This window comes from Cygnus atratus, chromosome 3 (assembly GCF_013377495.2).
Source record: "Cygnus atratus isolate AKBS03 ecotype Queensland, Australia chromosome 3, CAtr_DNAZoo_HiC_assembly, whole genome shotgun sequence".
NCBI lineage: Eukaryota > Metazoa > Chordata > Aves > Anseriformes > Anatidae > Cygnus > Cygnus atratus.
Genome location: NC_066364.1, coordinates 19925226 through 19945511, shown reverse-complemented (window position 1 = coordinate 19945511; position 20286 = coordinate 19925226). Strand labels below are relative to the sequence as shown.

The window sequence follows — 20286 nt, the reverse complement described above, 5'->3', positions numbered from 1 at the left end:
AGTGACAGTGAATTTCTTCTGCTGAGAAGAATAATGTATGTATACAATGCATGGGGAAACACGAAGTTGTCATCTGTGACACTGTAGAGCATCACCTTAAAATCATTGGGAAAAGAGCCCTGGAATCTCTTGAGCCTTAAATAGGAAAGCAGACTAAACTGAAAGAGCTTTAAAAAGTGTTACTTCAAAACATGAAATTCACCTTTCACATTAAGATTCATAGTTTTCTCCTCTATTTACTCATTAGCAAACAATGTATTTAAAGAAATGTCTCTTTAAAAAGAAGTTGGTTTTCATAAACAAATGAGAAAAAGTGCTTTTAGATATAGACACATTCCTGTGTCCAATTTAATTAACGTTTGAAATGAATGCTGTTTATCATAGACAAAGTCTAGAGTACTCTGACTACAGCACTTTCTAGCACTTTCCTGGTAAGTGTCATACAACACTAACTTGTGTTACTCGATTCAGTCTGTTGATGGGAAAAATGTATACAGTTATGAAAGTAACTGTCTGTAATATATAATATATTATTTGGCAAGACTTAAAAAATGAATGTATTCAAAACCAGGAAAACACTAATTACATTTATTACATTAAGATCTCTGAGTCCATACAAGCATTCCTATTCTGTTAGCATGTCTTCCCCAGAGCTAAGGGATACCCAAAGAATGAACAGGCAAAGTACTCTTTTCTATATATGATTTATCTTCCTGTATAAATTAAAACTGCACTTATTGGCAGGTGTTCAAGCTATTTAGTTTCACATAGTTTTTCATCTAAATTAAAGAAAAAGAACTCAAAACAACATAACATGCCAAAATTCGAGTAAACCAGCTGCTATTTTGTAACTAAATGTTTAATCTTCTCCACCTGCTTATGTTATTGAAAATGAGGAAAAAAGAAAAAAAGATCTCACCAGAAATGTAATTTAAATACAATGAGCATAAGAATTGACAAGAATGTTAAAAAAATGTTGTTGCTCTAGCTTTATATATGCTTTAAATAAAGTATTGTAAATTTACAGTTTTGTAGTCCTAATCAGTACTTTAACTGTTGTAGATCTTTGAGCTTCATTTCTGAAAAAGTTAACAGCATGTTAACAAAAACAAGCTGTTTCTCAGACACATGTTTATATTTTCTTGCTTACATTTTTATGCAATTTAACCCTTCTGCAGCTTTATAATTATGAGACTAATTTCTTTAAAAAATGAATTACTTTAATTTGTAAATTCAATGGCTTCTAACTGTTCACTTGCATAGCCACATGAAATATCCTCATTCAAGGGTTTCTTCCAATGACCCTTTCTTTTCTTTTTCTATTGTCTCTAAGTAAGCTTAGACTTAGCTACTGCCTTTTCTTGTTTAAGATTAGAAACCTTTTACCCTTAACATCTAAAGGCTTTGTTTCTTTAGGACAGCTTCCTACCAATTAGAAGAAATATAATGCTGGTGTATCTTCAGTACATTCACTTGAATATTTGAAACTGCTGAAATAAACATAACTTTCTAAATATCTGTCCAGATAATTTTCTTGCCTTGAGTGGGTAGACTGGCTGAATATGAACCAATGTTCTTCTCAGTCAAGCAGATAATTTTATTTGCTAAAAGAACACATATATATGGAAACAATGAAGAATGTTCAGTTAAATAAGAGAGTGAAGTATCTCCATTTATATTCTTTATAAAGTGTCCAAGCAGAACTCATTTCATCACACTAATTCAAAGATAACTTTTGGTTCCTTGGAGACTGTAGGGACACTATGTAGATCATTTGTGACACTGTGGTTTACTTCCTTGCTAGAGTATTTTGAGGACTATAGAGTTATAAACAGCATTGTGTCTCTGCAGCACCCCTGCCCTCCACTCCTGCTTTGAGGTACTAGAAGCAATCTCTACTATCATAATAAATTTTTATGTTAGTGTTATCAACACTTGGTTTCCTCTTACTTCTACAGGAGGACCTGGCAGCTCTGAGCAGAAAAGGAAGCAATTTAGTTTGGTTCCTGCAGGCACAGCAGGGCTGTGGGATTCCAAATCCCCCAAATTACACTTTACTACTGGCTGTTTTTCCTGTAAAGCATAGGAAGAAGAACTATACTGTGTCACACACAAAGAGACTTACACAATTTTGAGCTTGAAAAGAAACTGATTTACTGTTAGTGGCTATGCAGAAGTGTCAGAATGAAATACATCAATGATAAACTGAAGAAAGCAGAGACTGGAAAAAAAGCGGTATGCACTTGCAAAGAAATCCCTCAGTTTCATTCCATTTTGAAAACAAATGCTTTCTCTTACTTTAAAAACAAAACAAAACAAGACAAACAAAAAAAAAACCCTCACCTTACTGTTTTGGACATTTTCATTTTCTTCAAGGGCTTGTCCTCTTGAAAGCTGTAGTCAAGAGAACGTCTTCCCCGAAAGTGATATGAAAATGCATTAAACTGTCCTCTAGTTCTACAGTCTGAAATTAAGCAAGAAATTAAACATTACAAGCCATATTATCACCAGTTAATATATTTTCACAGTATCTTCTGAATTGGCAAAGGTATATCCCTATGGAATCAGATTGAAGGCAACTGAATATCTCTGAGGGATGTAATACTTAAGTCAGCTGGAGGTAGAAAATTTTATTATCCACAGACCAGTTTTTTTGCTATGAAACAAAGCAATTTTTTATATTTTTTTTTTCTCAAATATATCACTGCTACTTTAACCATCCTTTTCATATCCAAAATTTCCACTCTCTTGGCTTTTAATTATTTTCTTCTTTTGGAATGAGATAGTTACATATGGAGGAAAACAATAATAGAAAAAACAGCCTGTTGCTTTCTCATCTATTCCAGGTTTGTTATATTTGGCATTTGAAAGAGAATATTTAATTAAACCCTGGAGAACATTTGCACTATGTACAAAGTTAAGAGATTCGAAGGTATCACCAGTCACTAAGAACTAAAACACTTTATTTGGTAGAGTAGAAGTCTCAAGCCTGAGAACAATTATAACAGAAATTTTCTCCTAAGATCCAAAGAGGATGACTTCACAGGATGAAGTATGTCTTTCCAGTTATTATTTAGCCTTCCAAAAACACTGAGTATTTGAAAGGATTCCCATAAAAAAAATGGAACAGCACTTTGGAGAGGAGAGAATTAGAAAATAGAAGTTTTCTTATTTCTGTTTGCAGAAGCTTTAAAAACAAAAAGTCATCATGGGCCAGGGTGTTGCACAAACCAACAGCGTATTCAACTATTACAAGCAAAGAGTCTGCTAACATAACAGAATGGAAAGCTGAATAACAGGATATATTATCCCAGTTAAGTCTGGTATTAGCAGAATGAGCAATGAAGGCAACTGAATAGGGGAAGAAGATATTTTCTCTGATGTTTCTCTTAACATGCAGCAGAACAAGTTTATTCAAAAAGGCAGTAACATCTTAGCAAATATTCTTTTGGAATTTAGCAATACCTACACCAAATACTTAAAAGTATTAACACAAATCATTGCACACACAAGTTTCAAGTCAAGAAAGAGTCTCAAAACACTGTTGAACTGAGCAACATGAAAAACGAATGTAAAGTTCTTGTCCCATGTAAATTAAACAAATAATATATTGGTTGCTCTGTGCTTATATGAAAATATGTATCTTGGACTATTTTTATTGTTTTTGACTTCTATTTAAGTAAGACTTCTCATCTGTTACTTTAAAAAAAAAAAAAAAGTTTGTTCATGGTTTGATATTAATGAAGACGGGGAAAAAGTAAGACCGACAAAAAAAGCCCTGATTAATTTTCAATTCGAAAGCAGTACCTGCAAATCATTCTTGAACAGTTTATCCACTCAGTTCTCCTTCCATTTTCCTTCCTTGCAGCTTGTTCCCTCCTTGATTAAATTTATTCCCTTCCTCCTATAATAAATGCAGCACTAAAGAACTACATGATATTGGCTGCCAACATATTGTTCATTCTTCTTGTGTGTTCTGCTGCTTCTCACATAAACGTCTTGCTGCTCACTCAGAAACTAAGCTCTTTCAGATGGGAACAGACTGCTGTGTCTGTAAGATACTTGCCATGAAGACATTTTTGATTACCCCTAGATACTTCTATATTTAGTGTGATGAGAAAAGGGTCACTCTGAAGGGTCACTGGAGAAAGAACTAGTTTTGGTCAGAAGAAATTTTTTCTTAAAGCAATCTGTTGCTTAAAATTTTCCTGAATGCCATAGAAATTTTAGCTTCTTTTGGAAGTCATTTCTGAAAAAAAAAAAAATTCTCCTTTCTTTAATCGCTGCTAAGGTCTTCTCTAGATTTTTCTTTGATACAAAAGCACAATGGCCTATTCTTTATTTCTAATCCTAAACTGGTGTTTACAATCAAAGCACCAAAATCCTGGGAAGATTTTAGCACCTTACACTGATAAATATGAGAAACATATGTTCAGGGGCAACTGAAGGTGTACCCAGACCTGACATTTCTGTACTTTTTAAGGACTTAAAAGTGTCAACTTGCCAAATGAACAACTCTAGTTCTTGGTTTCAGTTTCAGAGGAGTAAGGGAGAAAATTGTTATTGCTGAGAGTTGCAGGATAAAATGCTTTAGCTTTCAGAAAGACTTAAACAAGAAGTTTATGTATATATATATATATATATATGTATTACATATGTATATTAACACCTTATCAGTACTGGCAACTGAGAAAAATCAGCCTAAAAATCAGCCTAAAGTTCTGCTTTTCTTTTCAGTCTACCTAAAATTTGCCCAAATTAGCTATAACCCGTCCAATTCATTTGCTTTACAAAAAATGAACAGGAAAATAAATGAGAGCCTTAGGTTCTTAAAAAAACAAAACAAAACAAAACAAAAAAAAAAAAAACAAGGCAAGGCAAATACAATCTTCTCAGAAGAAAAATTAAACAGGACTATTTAGAAAGTTATGCAGATTAAAACCACATATCTTTGGACTACAAAGAACAGTCAGAAAAGGTGGATTCAGACAGACAGATAATACTTGGACTAAATAGAAATTTGTAAAGTAAGGGACCCCAAGAACTGATCTGCACATAAGACTGTGATGGTATGAGTGTCTGAGAAAGATAGTAACAGTTCACAAATAAAGAGACTCAGTCTGCCTTGTTTTGTTACAAATCACTGAGACACCTACATTAAGATGCTTTCCTACAAATGCTTCTTTTACAGTCAATGGACATAGACAAAGGCAAAGTAAAAAGGAGATTGCAGCCTGAACTGTCCTGTAGGAACACCTCTTTCTCTATTGCCTGCAGTAGACTTCAAGAGACTGGGGTCTTACCTCTGGGGTTCAGGAGTGTTTAAATCGAATAAATGTCAGCCTACTGCTTCCCCTTGCTTTTCACTAGCTACAGAAACTACTGGCATGAAAATCCTGCTAGCAAAGATGCAGTACTGTCAGAGAACAGAACTGTAGAACTGTATGTTACTCAACATACGCAGAAAAAATAATTTTATTGATTTGGATGAAATATTAATATATATATATACATTGATTCTCTTAATAAAATGTGTTATCATGCAGATATGATGGACTATAATAAACAAAATTCAGTTCAAAGAAAAAATAAGGTTTTTAAATGGTCTTAAAAGGTCTTTAAATCTCAGACCATGGAACTTCGTTTTAGTAGTCTGATATACTTAGAAGTTTTCTGAGGCTAATAGACACTGTCTTTAAATGTACATTTAAATGTAAGAAGATACATTTAACCATAGAAGACACATATAAATAAGATATGACAAAAGCAAACCCCAAGATCTGTGTGAAAAGAAAACATGCCCAGGCATGAATTGCATTTTGAAATTTTGAAGATCTCTTGGTAAACAATTTTCAATGTTGCAGAAGAACCTGCAGTCTCACCCCGAGACTGCTGTTAACATTTTGAAATTTGTAAAGTCTTCCACAACATTTAGTGCCTAGCCCAGTGTTACTTGGTATTTTCATTGAAGACAAAAGGGCATAATAAGAACATAATAAGATATAATACTAGAAGTAAAAGTCAGACAAGCTGTAGCTTGGAATAAAACACAATAGTTAAAACAAATAGTTGATGCTTTTCTGAAAGCCATGCTTAAATTAAAGAGATTAATGTGGTCAATACAAACATAAACTATGACATAATTCGTGGTCTGGTCTTAAAATGCAAGAATCCATAAATTTAGGTCTATCCCACTGGAAGACCACATATAAATGGACTCAGAGGAAGTATGTGTCTGAACCAGTGGGATTTAAATATGTTTAATCCTAATTTCTATAACAGTGTTTTCCAGAATTAATTCAAAAAGAACATTATCTGATTCAGAAGATATTTTGGTTGCTAACTGACAAACTGTTAAGGAAAATTGTCTTCGTAAACCAGTTTATGCTTAGGGGGATAAATTGTGCCTTGAATGAATCACTTCCTACTGGGTTATTATTTGACATAAAACAAAAGATTAAAGATATTTTTCATTTTGATTTATAAAAATTGTGCAAAACTTTTAAAGACTCACAATGGAAAAGATTTCTACTTTACATATTTGGAGTAAAACCATGTTTCCATTTGAGCCACTATCTGTTTGCACGTAATCTCCAGACTTCTTTTTTTTTCACATAATTCATCTCAGAAACATTTGTCATGTTCAGAATAATATGCTCATCTTTGAGGGAAGAGATAAAAAAGTGGAAATAAAAAGTCAGTAACAGTAATCACAGAAACTATACTGAGTACTTTTTTAAAAAGTCCTTTTTGCGCTAAGCCTGAAAAAAAGCACCAAAAGTGCTTCTTTGGAAAAATCTGAAGTTTGGATGCTCTTTGCTGAAACAAAGAGCTGCAATAATTCTTCAGTAACTTCTGTCTCCAACCATATAGATCTATTTCCAACAATATAAAGAAAGATAGAAAGTGAAGGAAACCAGAAGAAAGTCTTGTGTACTTCAGTGGAATTCATGCTTTTTTTTCCACACCATAAACTAGTAATTCTGTTGTATGATTTGTTAACTGAAATGTAAAGGTAATCTGGTATTGTTATTATAAAAAGGAATAATGCTCTGCTTTATAAGAAACAAACACTGGCTTTACTCAAGAATCTAAGAAGTAGCTTTTTGTAACTAAGAAGTTCTTCTATTCTTCATGTGGAAAAGTATTTTGACTTTAACAAAACAGGAAGGATAACAAAAACAGATGTGTTTTTTAACCAAACTAAAACAGCTGAACATATGGGTCACTTATTAAACATACATAAAGTGCAATGATATAGTGTTCTGTATTCTACTTTTTAACTCAGTAAACTCTAGAAGAATTTTAATTATAAAATGAGTAGTATTTTAAATGTGGAAAATGAATATGGTTTATTTTTTTTTTCTTCTAAATAAACAAACAATAGTAATAAATTCAAAGAAACAGTACTGGACAATCATCAGTTTAAAAGCTAAACTGTGCAACATCTTCGAACAGTAAATCTCTCTTTTTGTTTGTTTGTTTGTTTTACACTTTTAATGACACTTGAGTTTATTGTCATGGTAAAGACATAATAGAACAATTCTTCATTAGTAACTGTGTCTGTACTAGGTTGAAGGGACATCCTCCATCAGTTTACATTTTACAGTTAAACTGTAAAATTCTTAAATTCTGAGATGTGTCACCAACGGACGCTCTGTTCCTCAGGATAATTACATTTTTTCCAAAGGAATTAAACAGACACTACTAAAAGAGTGTAACTGCTTTCTCAGAAGTACAATCCACTGGTTCTTCATCCATGCACATCTTTTCACTGAATTTCACTAGCTCATTCAGCAGCAGTAAATCCAAAACAATCAGCAGAAGAAAAGATGAACATCTCAGATCAGAGTATCTCAGATCCAGATACCTCTCATCAGTGTTTCCACACGCTACTGGTATTGAAAGTGAGGATTTACTAAGTAAATTTTAAGATACTAATAATCATCAACAGATAATACCATTATCCTCTTTAATAAGAGCAAGTTTTTTTTTTTTTTTTACAGTTAGTAATTTGTTTGATGGTAATTTCTAGATGAGCAGAGTTCCACAGAAAAATTCCTTACAAGTGTTGCACAAGGGTCATAACAATCCCATGCAGTGGTATAGGCTTCAGGAAGAGTGGCAGCTGGAATACTGCCTGGCAGAAAAGGACCTGGGGGTGCTGTTCAACAGCCAGCTGAACAAGAGCCAGCAGTGTGCCCAGGGGACCAAGAAGGCCAACAGCATTCTGGTCTGCATCAGAAATAGTGTGGTCAGAAGGACTAGAGATGTGACTGTCCCCTTCTATATGGCACTTGTGATACTGCACATTGAGTACTGTGTTTAGTTTTGGTTCACTCACTACAAGAAAGATATTGAGTTGCTGGAATGCATTCAAAGAAGAGCAATGAAGCTGGTAAAGGGACTAAAAAACAAGACATGAGGAGCAGATCAGGGAACTGGGCTCAGGGAACTTAGTTTATTCCAGAAGAAAGGATCTTGTGTGGAGACCTCATAGCTCTCTACAACTACCTGAAAAGAGTTAGAAGCGGCAAAGTTGTCAGTCTTTTCTCAGGTGAGAAATGATATGAGGAAAACAGCCTCAAGTTGTACCTGGGGAGGTTTAGATTGGATATGAGGAAGAATTTCTTCATGTAAAGGGTGGTTAGGTATCAGAACAGGCTGCCCAGTAAGGTGGTGGAGTTGCTACCTCTGGAGGTACTTAAAAGATGTGGCATTTAGAGATGTGGTTTAGCAGTGAACTTGGTATTGTTAGGTTGATGGTTGGACTCAATGATCTTAAGGGTCTTTTCCAACCTAAATAATTATATTCTATGAAATTCCTGAATCTACTTTTTCAGCCATGAAGATAACAAGTAAGTTTCATCATGAGAAGATAATACTGTCAAGGAGAGCTCAACAGAGAGATGTCGTTGTCCTCTGAAGAATGTTGTTGTTGATGCTACTGCAAATCATTCCATAAATCTGTGTGATGCAGAAGATTCTCTTGGGAAGGGATCTTCTAACTGTGTGAAAGATGCAGTGACATCTGATGTGCCGATGCTTAAAGAGAGGTCATTCTGAAAATCTGTATGCAACATGGGTTAGAAGCCAATATTTTGGCTACCAAGCAGCATGGGATTCTCAATTTCTTTTGCTACATGACAACAGTGCTAAGTAAACTCTGTTTCTGGGGAAAACTCCGCCTATTGCTGAAGAAAAAGTTTTCCCACTGTCCTAACTGTTGAAGAAGGTGGCAATGAACAGGAATGTTTGTCCACAAAAAGAGGAAGATGGGAAAGCACTTATCTACAACATGCACTGCTCAAATCTATGATTACCATGTGTAATTTAATATATGAATGATCACTCATTAAACAAGGGTGGTGGTAGCTGTTTCGTATCTTATTTCATTATTAACAAGCAAGGAACATTATTACACTTCTTTCCTTTAAGGCTTTGCAGTTACAGGAGATAAAAAGGTTATCTCAAAGAGATTGTTCAGCATGAAAGCTGATCAGCAACAAGAGAGAATCCATCCCTTGGTAGAATGTCAGATGAATAGACAACTCCTTAAAGAGGACACTTCAGTAAATAAGAATCTTCCTCACTCTTTTTTTTTTTTTTCTCTTGGGAAGTTAAATAGTAATGTGCTCCAAATCTGAGTTTGTAACCATGCAATATATCTTAACAAAAAGTGAACATGAATCAAATATCTTCTTAAAATAAAATGAACAAACACCAAACAAAGCATACATTAATACACCAAAATCCACCTGTATACTGACCTTCACAGCAATCTTGCCACATCCTGAGATCCAGCTTAGGAATATCTTCACAGCTACTATATCCATGTGGGAATTCAGCCACCTTAAAGACATCATGTTGTACCCGGGTTATGTTGTCACCATTGTCACACAAAACTCTGGCAAGAGATGTCTGCTTGATCTGAGTGAGCTGAGCAGGCGTGAACACACCCGGGTTCTCATACCATAACCTGTAATCTCACAGAAAAGACAGGTTTGCTAGTGAAAAAAAAAATACAAAACATGCACAGATTTTGCAATACTGTATTCAGAATTAAATTAATTATTCTATAGATCCCATTACCAGATATCTTTACATTAGAAAAGAAAAGAAAAGAAAAGAAAAGAAAAGAAAAGAAAAGAAAAGAGAAGAGAAGAGAAGAGAAGAGAAGAGAAGAGAAGAGAAGAGAAGAGAAGAGAAAAAAAGAAAAGAAAAGAAAAGAAAAGAAAAGAAAAGAAAAGAAAAGAAAAGAAAAGAAAAGAAAAGAAAAGAAAAGAAAAGAAAAGAAAAAAGGAAAGGAAAGGAAAGGAAAGGAAAGGAAAGGAAAGGAAAGGAAAGGAAAGGAAAGGAAAGGAAAGGAAAGGAAAGGAAAGGAAAGGAAAGGAAAGGAAAGGAAAGGAAAGGAAAGGAAAGGAAAGGAAAGGAAAAGAGAAGAGAAGAGAAGAGAAGAGAAGAGAAGAGAAGAGAAGAGAAGAGAAGAGAAGAGAAGAGAAGAGAAGGAAAGGAAAAGAAAAGAAAAAAGAAAAGAAAAGAAAAGAAAAGAAAAGAAAAGAAAAGAAAAGAAAAGAAAAGAAAAGAAAAGAAAAGAAAAAGAAAAGAATAGTTCAGTTGGAAGGGACCTTCAAATATCATCTAGTCCACTGTCTGACTTCTTCAGGACTAACCAAAAGGTAAAGCATATTAATGAGGGCATTGTCCAAATGCCTGTTGAACACTGACAGGCCTGAGGCATCAGCCACCTCTCTAGAAAGCCTTTTCCAATGTTTGACCACCCTCAGTGTAAGGAAATTTTTCCTAATGCTCCGTCTGACCCTCCTCTGGCACAGCTCTGTGCCGTTCCCTCATGTCCTGTCATCGGTGACCAGGGAGCAGAGACCGGCACCTCCCTCTGTGCGTCCCCTCCTCAGGGAGCTGCAAGGAGCAGTAAGGCCACCTCTCGGCCTCCTCTTCTCCAGACTGGGCAACCCCAGGGTCCTCAGCCTCTCCTCACAGGACATGCCTTCCAGCCCTGTTATCAGCTTTGTTGACCTCATCTGGATGCTTTCAAGTATCTTAACATCTTTTTTATATTGTGGAGCCCAGAAACACACACAATGTTTAAGGTGATGCCATACATAACTCTTTGGGTCTGCATCAGCCTGAGCCCATGCTCCTTGGTTCTTTGGCCATAATGGGCACATAATGGAATGTATCTGAAGGTGTGATCCAGATGCCTAAAGGTAAGTGCTTGGTGTCACTTCAACCCCACTTTGTGTTGGGCTGAAACTCTGAAAGGGCCCAATTTGTCAACGAAATCTTTGACATATTTTCTTGTTCCATTTTAATGTCTTGGATACCTTCAGACATCTAAAATGGGTAGATTTAGACATCATCTAGACTACCAGGTTCAAGGTTCTTTTAGGGTAGTTTTAGATTACCATAGATTTCTTTTTCCAGACAACTTTCCTATGGGTAAAATATATATATATATATATAATATATAATATATATAATATATATAATATATATATATATATATAATAATAATATATATAATATATATATATATATATACATATATAATTGCTGAGAAGATAAGAGAATGGCTAATCTACATATATTTTAAGATTAAGATAACTGAGATTGTTAAATTTACTACAGAAATTTATTGTATCATTTTCATAAGGTGTTGGATAGTAGCCAATGCAATTCCAAGCACCAGGATCAGATAAACAGATTAAGAAATCTCCATCTTGACATGAAATTAGGCCCACTTCAAACATTACTCCTTTTCCCTGCACAGGCACATTTGTTTTGCATGGTGCTGACAGCTTTGATCCTCTGCCCATTGTGAGGGTTTTTCAAAGTGAGAGATGCTTTCATTATGTCTAATAATATTTTACTATTTGCTGGCAGGTTGCTTCAAAATATTTGTATTCTTTGGACAGCAGAGTCCCATTTCCTAAATATTAAATGTTTTCCTATAGTTACTAAATATTGTTTCAGGGAAGGGGAGAGAAATTTTTTGCTGGAAAAATGCACACAGACACACAAAAAAGCAAAATCATTATACTGTTGTGACACAAATAGGTACTTGTCATCAGCAATCTGGAGCACATACTACATATATTTCTACTTTTACTCTCTCTGCCTCCAGGCACGATATTTTTATGTTTCACAGCTTAATGTTTAAACAGATTTTATATAAGAAAGTTGTTTTTACAAAAAAAAAAAGCATACAAAAAGACTTTTGCTATTGACTACAGAAATAAAAAAAGCCTTTATACTACCTTAAGTAGCAATTCTATAACTAACATAAAGCAAATAATATTAGATAATGTAAATCACATCTAATTTCCTAATTCATCCTCTATTTCTTTTTCAGCTAGGACAGAACTAATCAGTACTAGTCTTTCAACTGTCATGCCATGTAAAAAACAGGATTGTAGGTCACAAATGATGTCAAAATGAGGAAAATGTTGACTTTCAAATTCCAAATGTGTATGCCGAATCTACCCAGAGGAGTTCTGCCTGCTGTAACAAAAGCAATGATCTTTTTTTTTTTTATTATTCATTTATTTTTATTCCTGGTACTGTAGAAACTCACAATGAGAAACTGTTCATAATTGGCATGTAAAGTAATTTAAGAACAATTATTCAATTGTGTACTTGGGGACAACCTGTCTGCTTTTAATGCACTTTAAGTGCACAGACTGCTTCTATTGAAATGTATGGTGTGGTCACCTACACAGAAAGTACTTTTTCAACCTAAGCTTAGCAGCAGAGATGATGAAAGGGTCTCAACCATCCCAATTTCTCTGCAAATAAAATAATTAAACACTAATAAAAGACAAGTAACACCCACTTTGCAGAAACTTAAGTGACTTGAATAACTGGTAACAGGAAAATCATGAATGAACTTCTAGCTTCCAGAACCGTGCTTGATCAGCATATGTTGGCTGTGGTGTTTTTTGGAGCTCAGTAAGACACATTCATCATAAAAAGTAATAGATTTAAAAAATGAATTAATCACAGATTGTAACAAAGTTTTAAACCTCATTTCTTCACCTTTCCAATGAAAATAAGAAATGTGGTTTGATCTTGAAACAAGACATTGCAACTACTATTAAGCGTCCTCTATTTAAAATTACTTTTGGTTTCCATGGTATTTCAATTTACCTGTCTCCATCCCGAATGCGCCTGAACTGGGTGCTTAACAGACACATCAAAGTTGGCCCCAGTCGGCTCCCTGGAACTAAGTCTTCTACCATTAAAGCAGGAAATAGGTCTATGTTCAGTGGGGAACCATACAACCTATAAAAAGAATAACATGAAGATTTAGTATCAAATATTATTCATTTACAAAAACAAAACAACAGTAAGTAATAAAACTAAGGGGAAAATATATGAATAACACACAATAAAAAATGACAGTGGTAGTGCTACATTTTTTGTGAAGAACCTGTGGTGTACTGCAAGAAATCCAGCAATGTGCATTGCATGTACATGAGTAATAGCATGGGGGACTGTAAGTCTACTCCACAATTTCACTTCTCCCAGTAGATTTCTGTTGATTCCTAATAACTTTCCTTTTCAATAGCTTCTCTTTCCTGCCCCTCTGAACACTTTTCCTTTTACACTACCAAAGACTCATTCTCTTTTATTTTGTGTAGATAAGCAAGAGATGGAAGGTAGCTGAAGGCTTAGTTTCAGACATTGATCCTTCTAAAGAAGACCAGATTACTTGTGATGAAAGATGGACACATGAAAATACAGTGAAAATAGAGTGATTTATATTCCTGTCTTAGTTTAGTTCTTGTTTAGTATGGAATGGATGGAACTGAGCATGTAAATCTTTGCATGAGATTGGCATTAAATATGACCTCACCTTAAAATAACATTCATATTTAGCAGCAGTTATAAGAACAATTGTTTCAAATCAATACCTTCATGAATGCATGCAACTTCATATTGTTCACTGAGATCTAGAAGTGGAGTAATTAACTGCATGTGGGAATTTTCCACATCTATTTCCTGATACGGTTGGAAGTTTCTTAAAAAAATCTCTTTACCATTTTCTTAACAAATATTTTCTTCCAGATAAGACATTTAGCTACTATTTTCACATACACACTTAGATAATGGATTGTTTTTCTTCACCTCAGGCTCACCTGCTAAGTTTCTCCCTGATTTCAGGATTCTTAATTTCATTTTTCAGATCTTCAAAAGTCTGAGCTGAAGAAAGATTACAGTAAACTCTAAAATCATGGTAGGGAGGAATTCCATGATCTCTGCCTCTCTGAATATTCATAGCTGCCAGATCTAAAGCCACAGTACGTGCCATGGAGAAGAGTCTTTCTGTTAACTCTGTATTGAGTAATTGTGATGGGACACGCATCTTACCAGCAACACCAAACAATCCCCTTAGAAGTGGATCAATGCCTCCTTCATTTACAATCCGAAATGGAGAGAAGAATGCCTTATGAAGAGGTAGATGGCCTTGTGGAATAGGTTCAAAATTTTCGTCCAGTCGATACAGAAAAGGATTAATGAGTGTGTGACCAAACCTAAAAGCGGCAGTTGCAAACTCATTAGTTATGCCAGAATTAACACTGGGATCATAACCTTTATATTCGCCAAGCATCTTCATGCCTACCTCTCCAAAGATCTTAGGTAGCCAGTGGCTAAATGTTATGTGTTGCATTTCTGCACCAACAATTTTGCGTGTTTCATGATATATTGTGTCACCATCCCAGTGTGGATTGAGTTTCAGTAGCTCTGTGGCAATTCTGTTGTGTTCTCTAAACCACAAGGTGTGGATACTGGTAAGACCCAGCTGTTCATTAGAACGCTGATCACCAGCTAAGAAGCAGGGAATTGGGCTCTCATTTTCATCCCTCATACATTCTGTTGGTGGGCCAGTAGCAAATGGAAGAAGGGGCTTGCCAGATCTTTGTACAATGCCCTGTCTCAGAAGACCCCTTTGACTTGCCAAGTCTCTGATTTCTAGTGCTTCATGGTCTGAACTGCCATACACGTTGGATGCATCAATATATGAAGTCAGCTGGTTGATCTGTTCTCGTGGGTACACAGAATTCATCAAGAGAGATGTCATGCCACTTCCACAAACTGGACTGGAGCGTACAAAAAACATGCAGCGTGCACCGTTTCTAACTCTGGGATCATTTGGTGGAATCATAATCGAAAAGCATGGAGGATCATTTGTGCAAACTGAACTGCAATGCTGACCATCTGAAAACCTGGCCTCACTTAGGGCAGCAACGGTGAGGTCAAGGTCGTGATCAAGAAACTGACCCCACTGCATGAGCATGTGAGTGTACTGGTCATCAGGAGTTACAGTTTCAGTTCCAATCAGAGTAGTTGAAACCAGTCGAGGCATTGGGAGTGCATATCCATTAGAGAGCCTCCTGGGTTCGATTCCCCGAGGCAAATTAAATCCATTTTCATAGACTGATTTTAACAGACGTTCAAAGGCTGTCAGAGAAGCGCCCCACATGGGATGCTGCAGGTTGTTGCATGTTCCATCATGTGTCCGGTACTTCTGGTGAAAGCACATATCTGAGCAATTGTTCACTCGTCGATGGGCTGTACAGCCTGAGAGATTAGCTATCAAATTCAAGTACTGTGGGGATACAAGGTCATTATAGTGATAACCTGAAACCAGAAGAAAGAAGAAAGAAAATCAAAGATTTGTAGACTCATGGTCCCCAAAGACCATGCATTTCTTTGGAAAGTTATTTTATAATACTGTATTTTCCACATGATTAATACCCTTACTGTTCAGGAAAAAAAAAAAAAAAAGAATAATCACATACATATATTAGAGCATTAGGTCATTTGAGCAACAACTACTATTAGGTCAGGAGGTGATTTTGTAAAATGACAATTCAAGCAGAACTTTTATAAAATATTCACAAAAAGAACTAATTTCTTATTTGGCCACCTAAGAAAGTAGGGATATTTTCAGAAATAACAGCCTCATACTGAAAAGAACGGAAAAATTTCCCCATGTCAGTAAAAACATTCTGAAAACTCAGCAACATTTCTACAGATATCAAGACTTTCTCTTTTGAGACTTGCTAATTCAGTGAGTATATTGCTATTTTGTTTTGCTTTATCACAAAAAAGTTGTAGAATTGCAAGAAATGAAAAAAGAAAGAACAAAAAACATAAAATCATGACCAATTTATCTAAACAGATGAGTGGTCTCCTAGACAAGTGGTATGGAGTAATCTGCACTCACGTTACTCAGAGCAGTCCACTGTAAAGAAAATTATTGTTTGCATAACACTTGACACAGATTTCCTCTGGGATCCATACTATTCACCTTTGGGACTATGACATATATATTGCTTCAAGTTCAAATACAAGTGGGAGGTGACATCTCATCTATAGGTTAGATTCAACGGCTCCTGCCAAAACAAGGCTGTCTCTAGCAACAGACCAGCTCAGCTGTACCTTGTCTAGCTGTCTTGAAAACCTCCAAAGTCTGAGACTACTCAGCCTTTCTGCATAAGTAGCTCCAGTGCTGCACTGGCCTCCTGGTGAGAAAGCATTTCCTACCATCCAATCTGAACCTCCCAAGCAGCAATTTGTGGCCATTTCCCTTGTTATACTGTCTGGCACTGTGGAGGAAAATTTGGCTCCATTGTCTTTCCTTGCAGTAGTCCAAGATTTTACATAAAAGTCTCTGAATAGGAAATTGTCAAATTTCTCAACTGTTCCCAATGCAAAAGTGCTAAATAACACCTTTCATTGGGCCCTGCATTTTGAAATAAAACCAAATAAGGACAAATATGAGTACCAAAATCTGAATATTAGGCTGTTTAAATGAAAACAGATTTATTTTATTATTCAAGTTTCTCTAAAAGCCAGATTTCTATAGATTTTGTAGGGCTGAGAAGTAAGCTTTGGTTGTGAACAGAATTCGCAGTATCACAGAAAGTTGGATGATTTTGTGTTCATTACCTTGTATTTGCATGCTTTAATGATAATTTTTAAGGTGATTTAAGCCTTAGGTGATTGATTTCCTCTATTACAAATACTAGTGAAAAGCAGTCAAGTTATTCTCACACATCAGATTTTACATATCTTTACTGCTACAATGCACTGTGTGAGTATTATATTTGATATGTTTGCACACCCATCTAATCAGAGAGGCAAATTCAATCACATGCTCTTATAAAATACAAACTTTTAAAGAATTTAGTGTAAATTTTTGTGGTTAACTTTATCACAAATTATTTACTCAGCTCTAATAATGAGTAACAAGCTTCTTTTATTATCAAATGTTACAGTACTCCACAAAGCCTGCAGTCTTTGGTTTTATAAATACTTGACTAGTTCAGGGTCATTCAGAGTTAAAGTTTTCGGAAGTTACAATAAATACTCAATTATAAACATCAAAAGAAATATAATAAGAAAAAAATATTTCCTCTAGATTTTCAGTGTCACTTTTGGCTATGTTTCAAGTCTCAAAAGCTCTCCTAAAACTCCATCATTATTTCCAAATGCTTCAGTCCTATGTTTCAAGCATTTCCACACACATATGTACACACACACACTAGTTGTATATGCTCCATCTGGACTTCATGAATTTGTACTTGGGAGTTCAATACCTAAAAGGCAGAAATACCGCATTCTTCCACTGTTTTTAAAAACCAGCAAAAAAAATGTGTTTTTCAATACATGAGATCAGAGTTAAAGCAAACAATTAGCTTAATTTGATACAGTACTTAAAGAATGAGTAGCAAATAATTCTTTGAATACTACTGGGGCACTTGTGGAAACATTGTTTCACAAAGAACATAAATCCTTCTTATCATCTTTTTTTTTTCTGCATGATGATACCAAATTTTACTTAAAGAAATAGCAATAAAGTACTGATTCTTAATACATAACAGAGAAGGTTTGCAATGAAATAATGATCCTAATGAATTAACACACAGACAGTTAACAAACAGGATGCATTAGACAAATCCATTATACCAAATATGATCAGGAGAAGAATCTGAACATGACTTTTTCCCTAATATGTCAACGTGATGAGAAGTACTCTACTCTCTACACTCTACTCGGAGAGCTCAATCAAATCAAGCTTGACCATAATGTAGCAGTGTGCAAACCAAGGACTGAATAACATAAACATATTTCTCATAAAGTTTTGTGAAATCATACTCCACTGATTTCAATGTAAGGGTTCTGCAATTGGGACCCAGATTCTGACAATCTCTTTTGAAGTATTAATGACTTAAGAAACTTCATCACTGAAAAATAAGGAAAGAATACTGACTTGTTCCATTCAGGTCAACCATTAGACCATCCTGTACGTGATCTTGAATAAGCTGTAATGTCCTTTCAAATATTTCCCCAGCTCTTGCTTGCTCAACAGTGTACGGATCCCTTGGGTATCGAAATAAGGCTAGCAAATCATTTGGAGAACGAGGACGACTAATAGATAATTTGGAAAAAAAAAAAAAAACAGTAAGTGCACACAGGAGTTGCAACATAACACTGCATACTGTAAAAGTTCAACATGATTAGAACATACCTTGGTCACTCATCTCAAAATGGAAGGCAAACAAAAATAAACATATATGTTTAATAAAAGAATATGGAAGTAAACATTTACTAGACTTTTATAACACACTGTCTCCCTGGAAAAACTACTTCAGGAAATAGAGATCTCAACAGATAAAAAATTTGTTCTCTGCAACTTAGTGTTTAAGTAATAGGAATCTTTCCATGCTAAATGACTACTATTCCCAGAACTAACCAGATGTGTTAACATTGCCATTTAAATAATAAAATGGCTTCTTGCTTACTAAATGTTTCATTATTTCTACTATACATATTAATTTTGACTTCTCAGTTAAAAAAGAAGGGGATACCTGTCAAAAAGATGTGTACGTGTTGAATTTATAGCTCTGTCAACAGTTGCAATTGCTTCCACAATTGACGTTTGTACAAAAGGATCTCCATTTCGGCTGACATTAGGGACTACAGGAAGAGGAATTCATGTGTTATTGCAAAAATGACCACACACACAAAGATACTTCTGTAAGACAGGGTCTAGGCACGGCATCATTTCAGATGTATAAAATAAACTTCTGTTCTTAAAGCATTAATGCAAGAATTTAAGGGGTTAAAAGGAATGTGTTATGAGAGGAAAATACTTGTAGACTTATTTTTTCCTTTTATAATATATAAATCACAAAAATTTGAAGAGATTTCATGAAAACATATGAAACACAGAAAATTAAATTGGAAAAAAAAGGGAGGGAAGGGGGAATACAGATGTGCATACGTTCCCGAACAGCTACAATAATTACCACTGCTCCTGTCATGATTTTACTCTGATAAACAACACATAAAAATTTTATTTATTTTGATCACTACTTTGTTTTCCATTTTAAAATTATCTAACATTATAACACTACATTAAAAATCACATGCTTCTATGATTCTATTTACAGCTCTTCTACTCATAGTACAGGAACATTGAAGCATGGGCCTATTCATCTGCCTTTTTATGTGCTGCTCTATTGCAGCTGGATGTTTGTATAGCGTATCTAAGACTAATAACCTTCCTTTCAGCCTAACCTAAGAACTACCAGATCCAGGGGCAACAGCTAACAATTTCCAGAGTGTGTTTAGATTGGAAAACCCACAAAGGAAGAAGGGTAAAGTAGGGAAAACATCTAAAGCAAATACGCTGGAATAAAATCAGCAGATGTACAAAATCAGCTGACAAAAAAATTGTTGTTTACAAGCTTTTCATGACCTTTATTATTTTTTTTTTTCTCTCTCTCTCCTTTCTAGGCAAGATTTCATTAATCCTTCATTACTGGCAGCTTAGGTTATATCCATATGAGTTTCAGAGACTAGATCTGGGCAATCAAACTCTACCACCTATATTGTCAAATAAAACAGTCGCTGGCATTGTATAGGTGGAGTTGGAGCCCCTTGCTCTGCCCTGAGGCCAGCTGCCTTGGGCTGTTGACAACATACTCTCAGCATCCAAAATGGGCTGACCTAATGGCAATAATTCTCGATCCGTGCTAATTACCAACTGCCCTCCTTGCTTGAGAGCTTCATTTGCATAACAGCCATATAGATGCATAATGAGATAAACCACCTATTTTAAGGAGAAATATTTATGGCTTTGCTACCCTTGTTTGAGTTGTTTCAGAGAGTGCTTGCATGCCATGAACCATCTTAGCACTTCAACATTATACATATAAAAATCCAGTGGCTGTTTACCTTCCCTGTGGCTGC

The 20286-nt window shown here is 35.2% G+C and overlaps 1 protein-coding gene across 3 annotated transcripts in view; it reads right to left on the bottom strand.

The window, feature by feature from the left end:
• Positions 1-20286, bottom strand: part of PXDN (peroxidasin) — an 86923-nt gene that overhangs the window by 5338 nt on the left and 61299 nt on the right. For all 3 annotated transcript variants that reach the window (XR_004778107.1, XM_035543069.2, XM_035543070.2), the window contains 6 exons: positions 18900-19008; positions 18302-18459; positions 14160-15663; positions 13168-13302; positions 9771-9979; positions 2344-2464 (listed from right to left, as the gene is read on the bottom strand). Coding sequence is in view for 2 of the 3 variants with exons in the window: in XM_035543069.2 (XP_035398962.1) it covers positions 2344-2464; positions 9771-9979; positions 13168-13302; positions 14160-15663; positions 18302-18459; positions 18900-19008 (2236 nt within the window). In the remaining variant the exon portion in view is untranslated. The remainder of the gene's footprint in view (positions 1-2343; positions 2465-9770; positions 9980-13167; positions 13303-14159; positions 15664-18301; positions 18460-18899; positions 19009-20286) is intronic.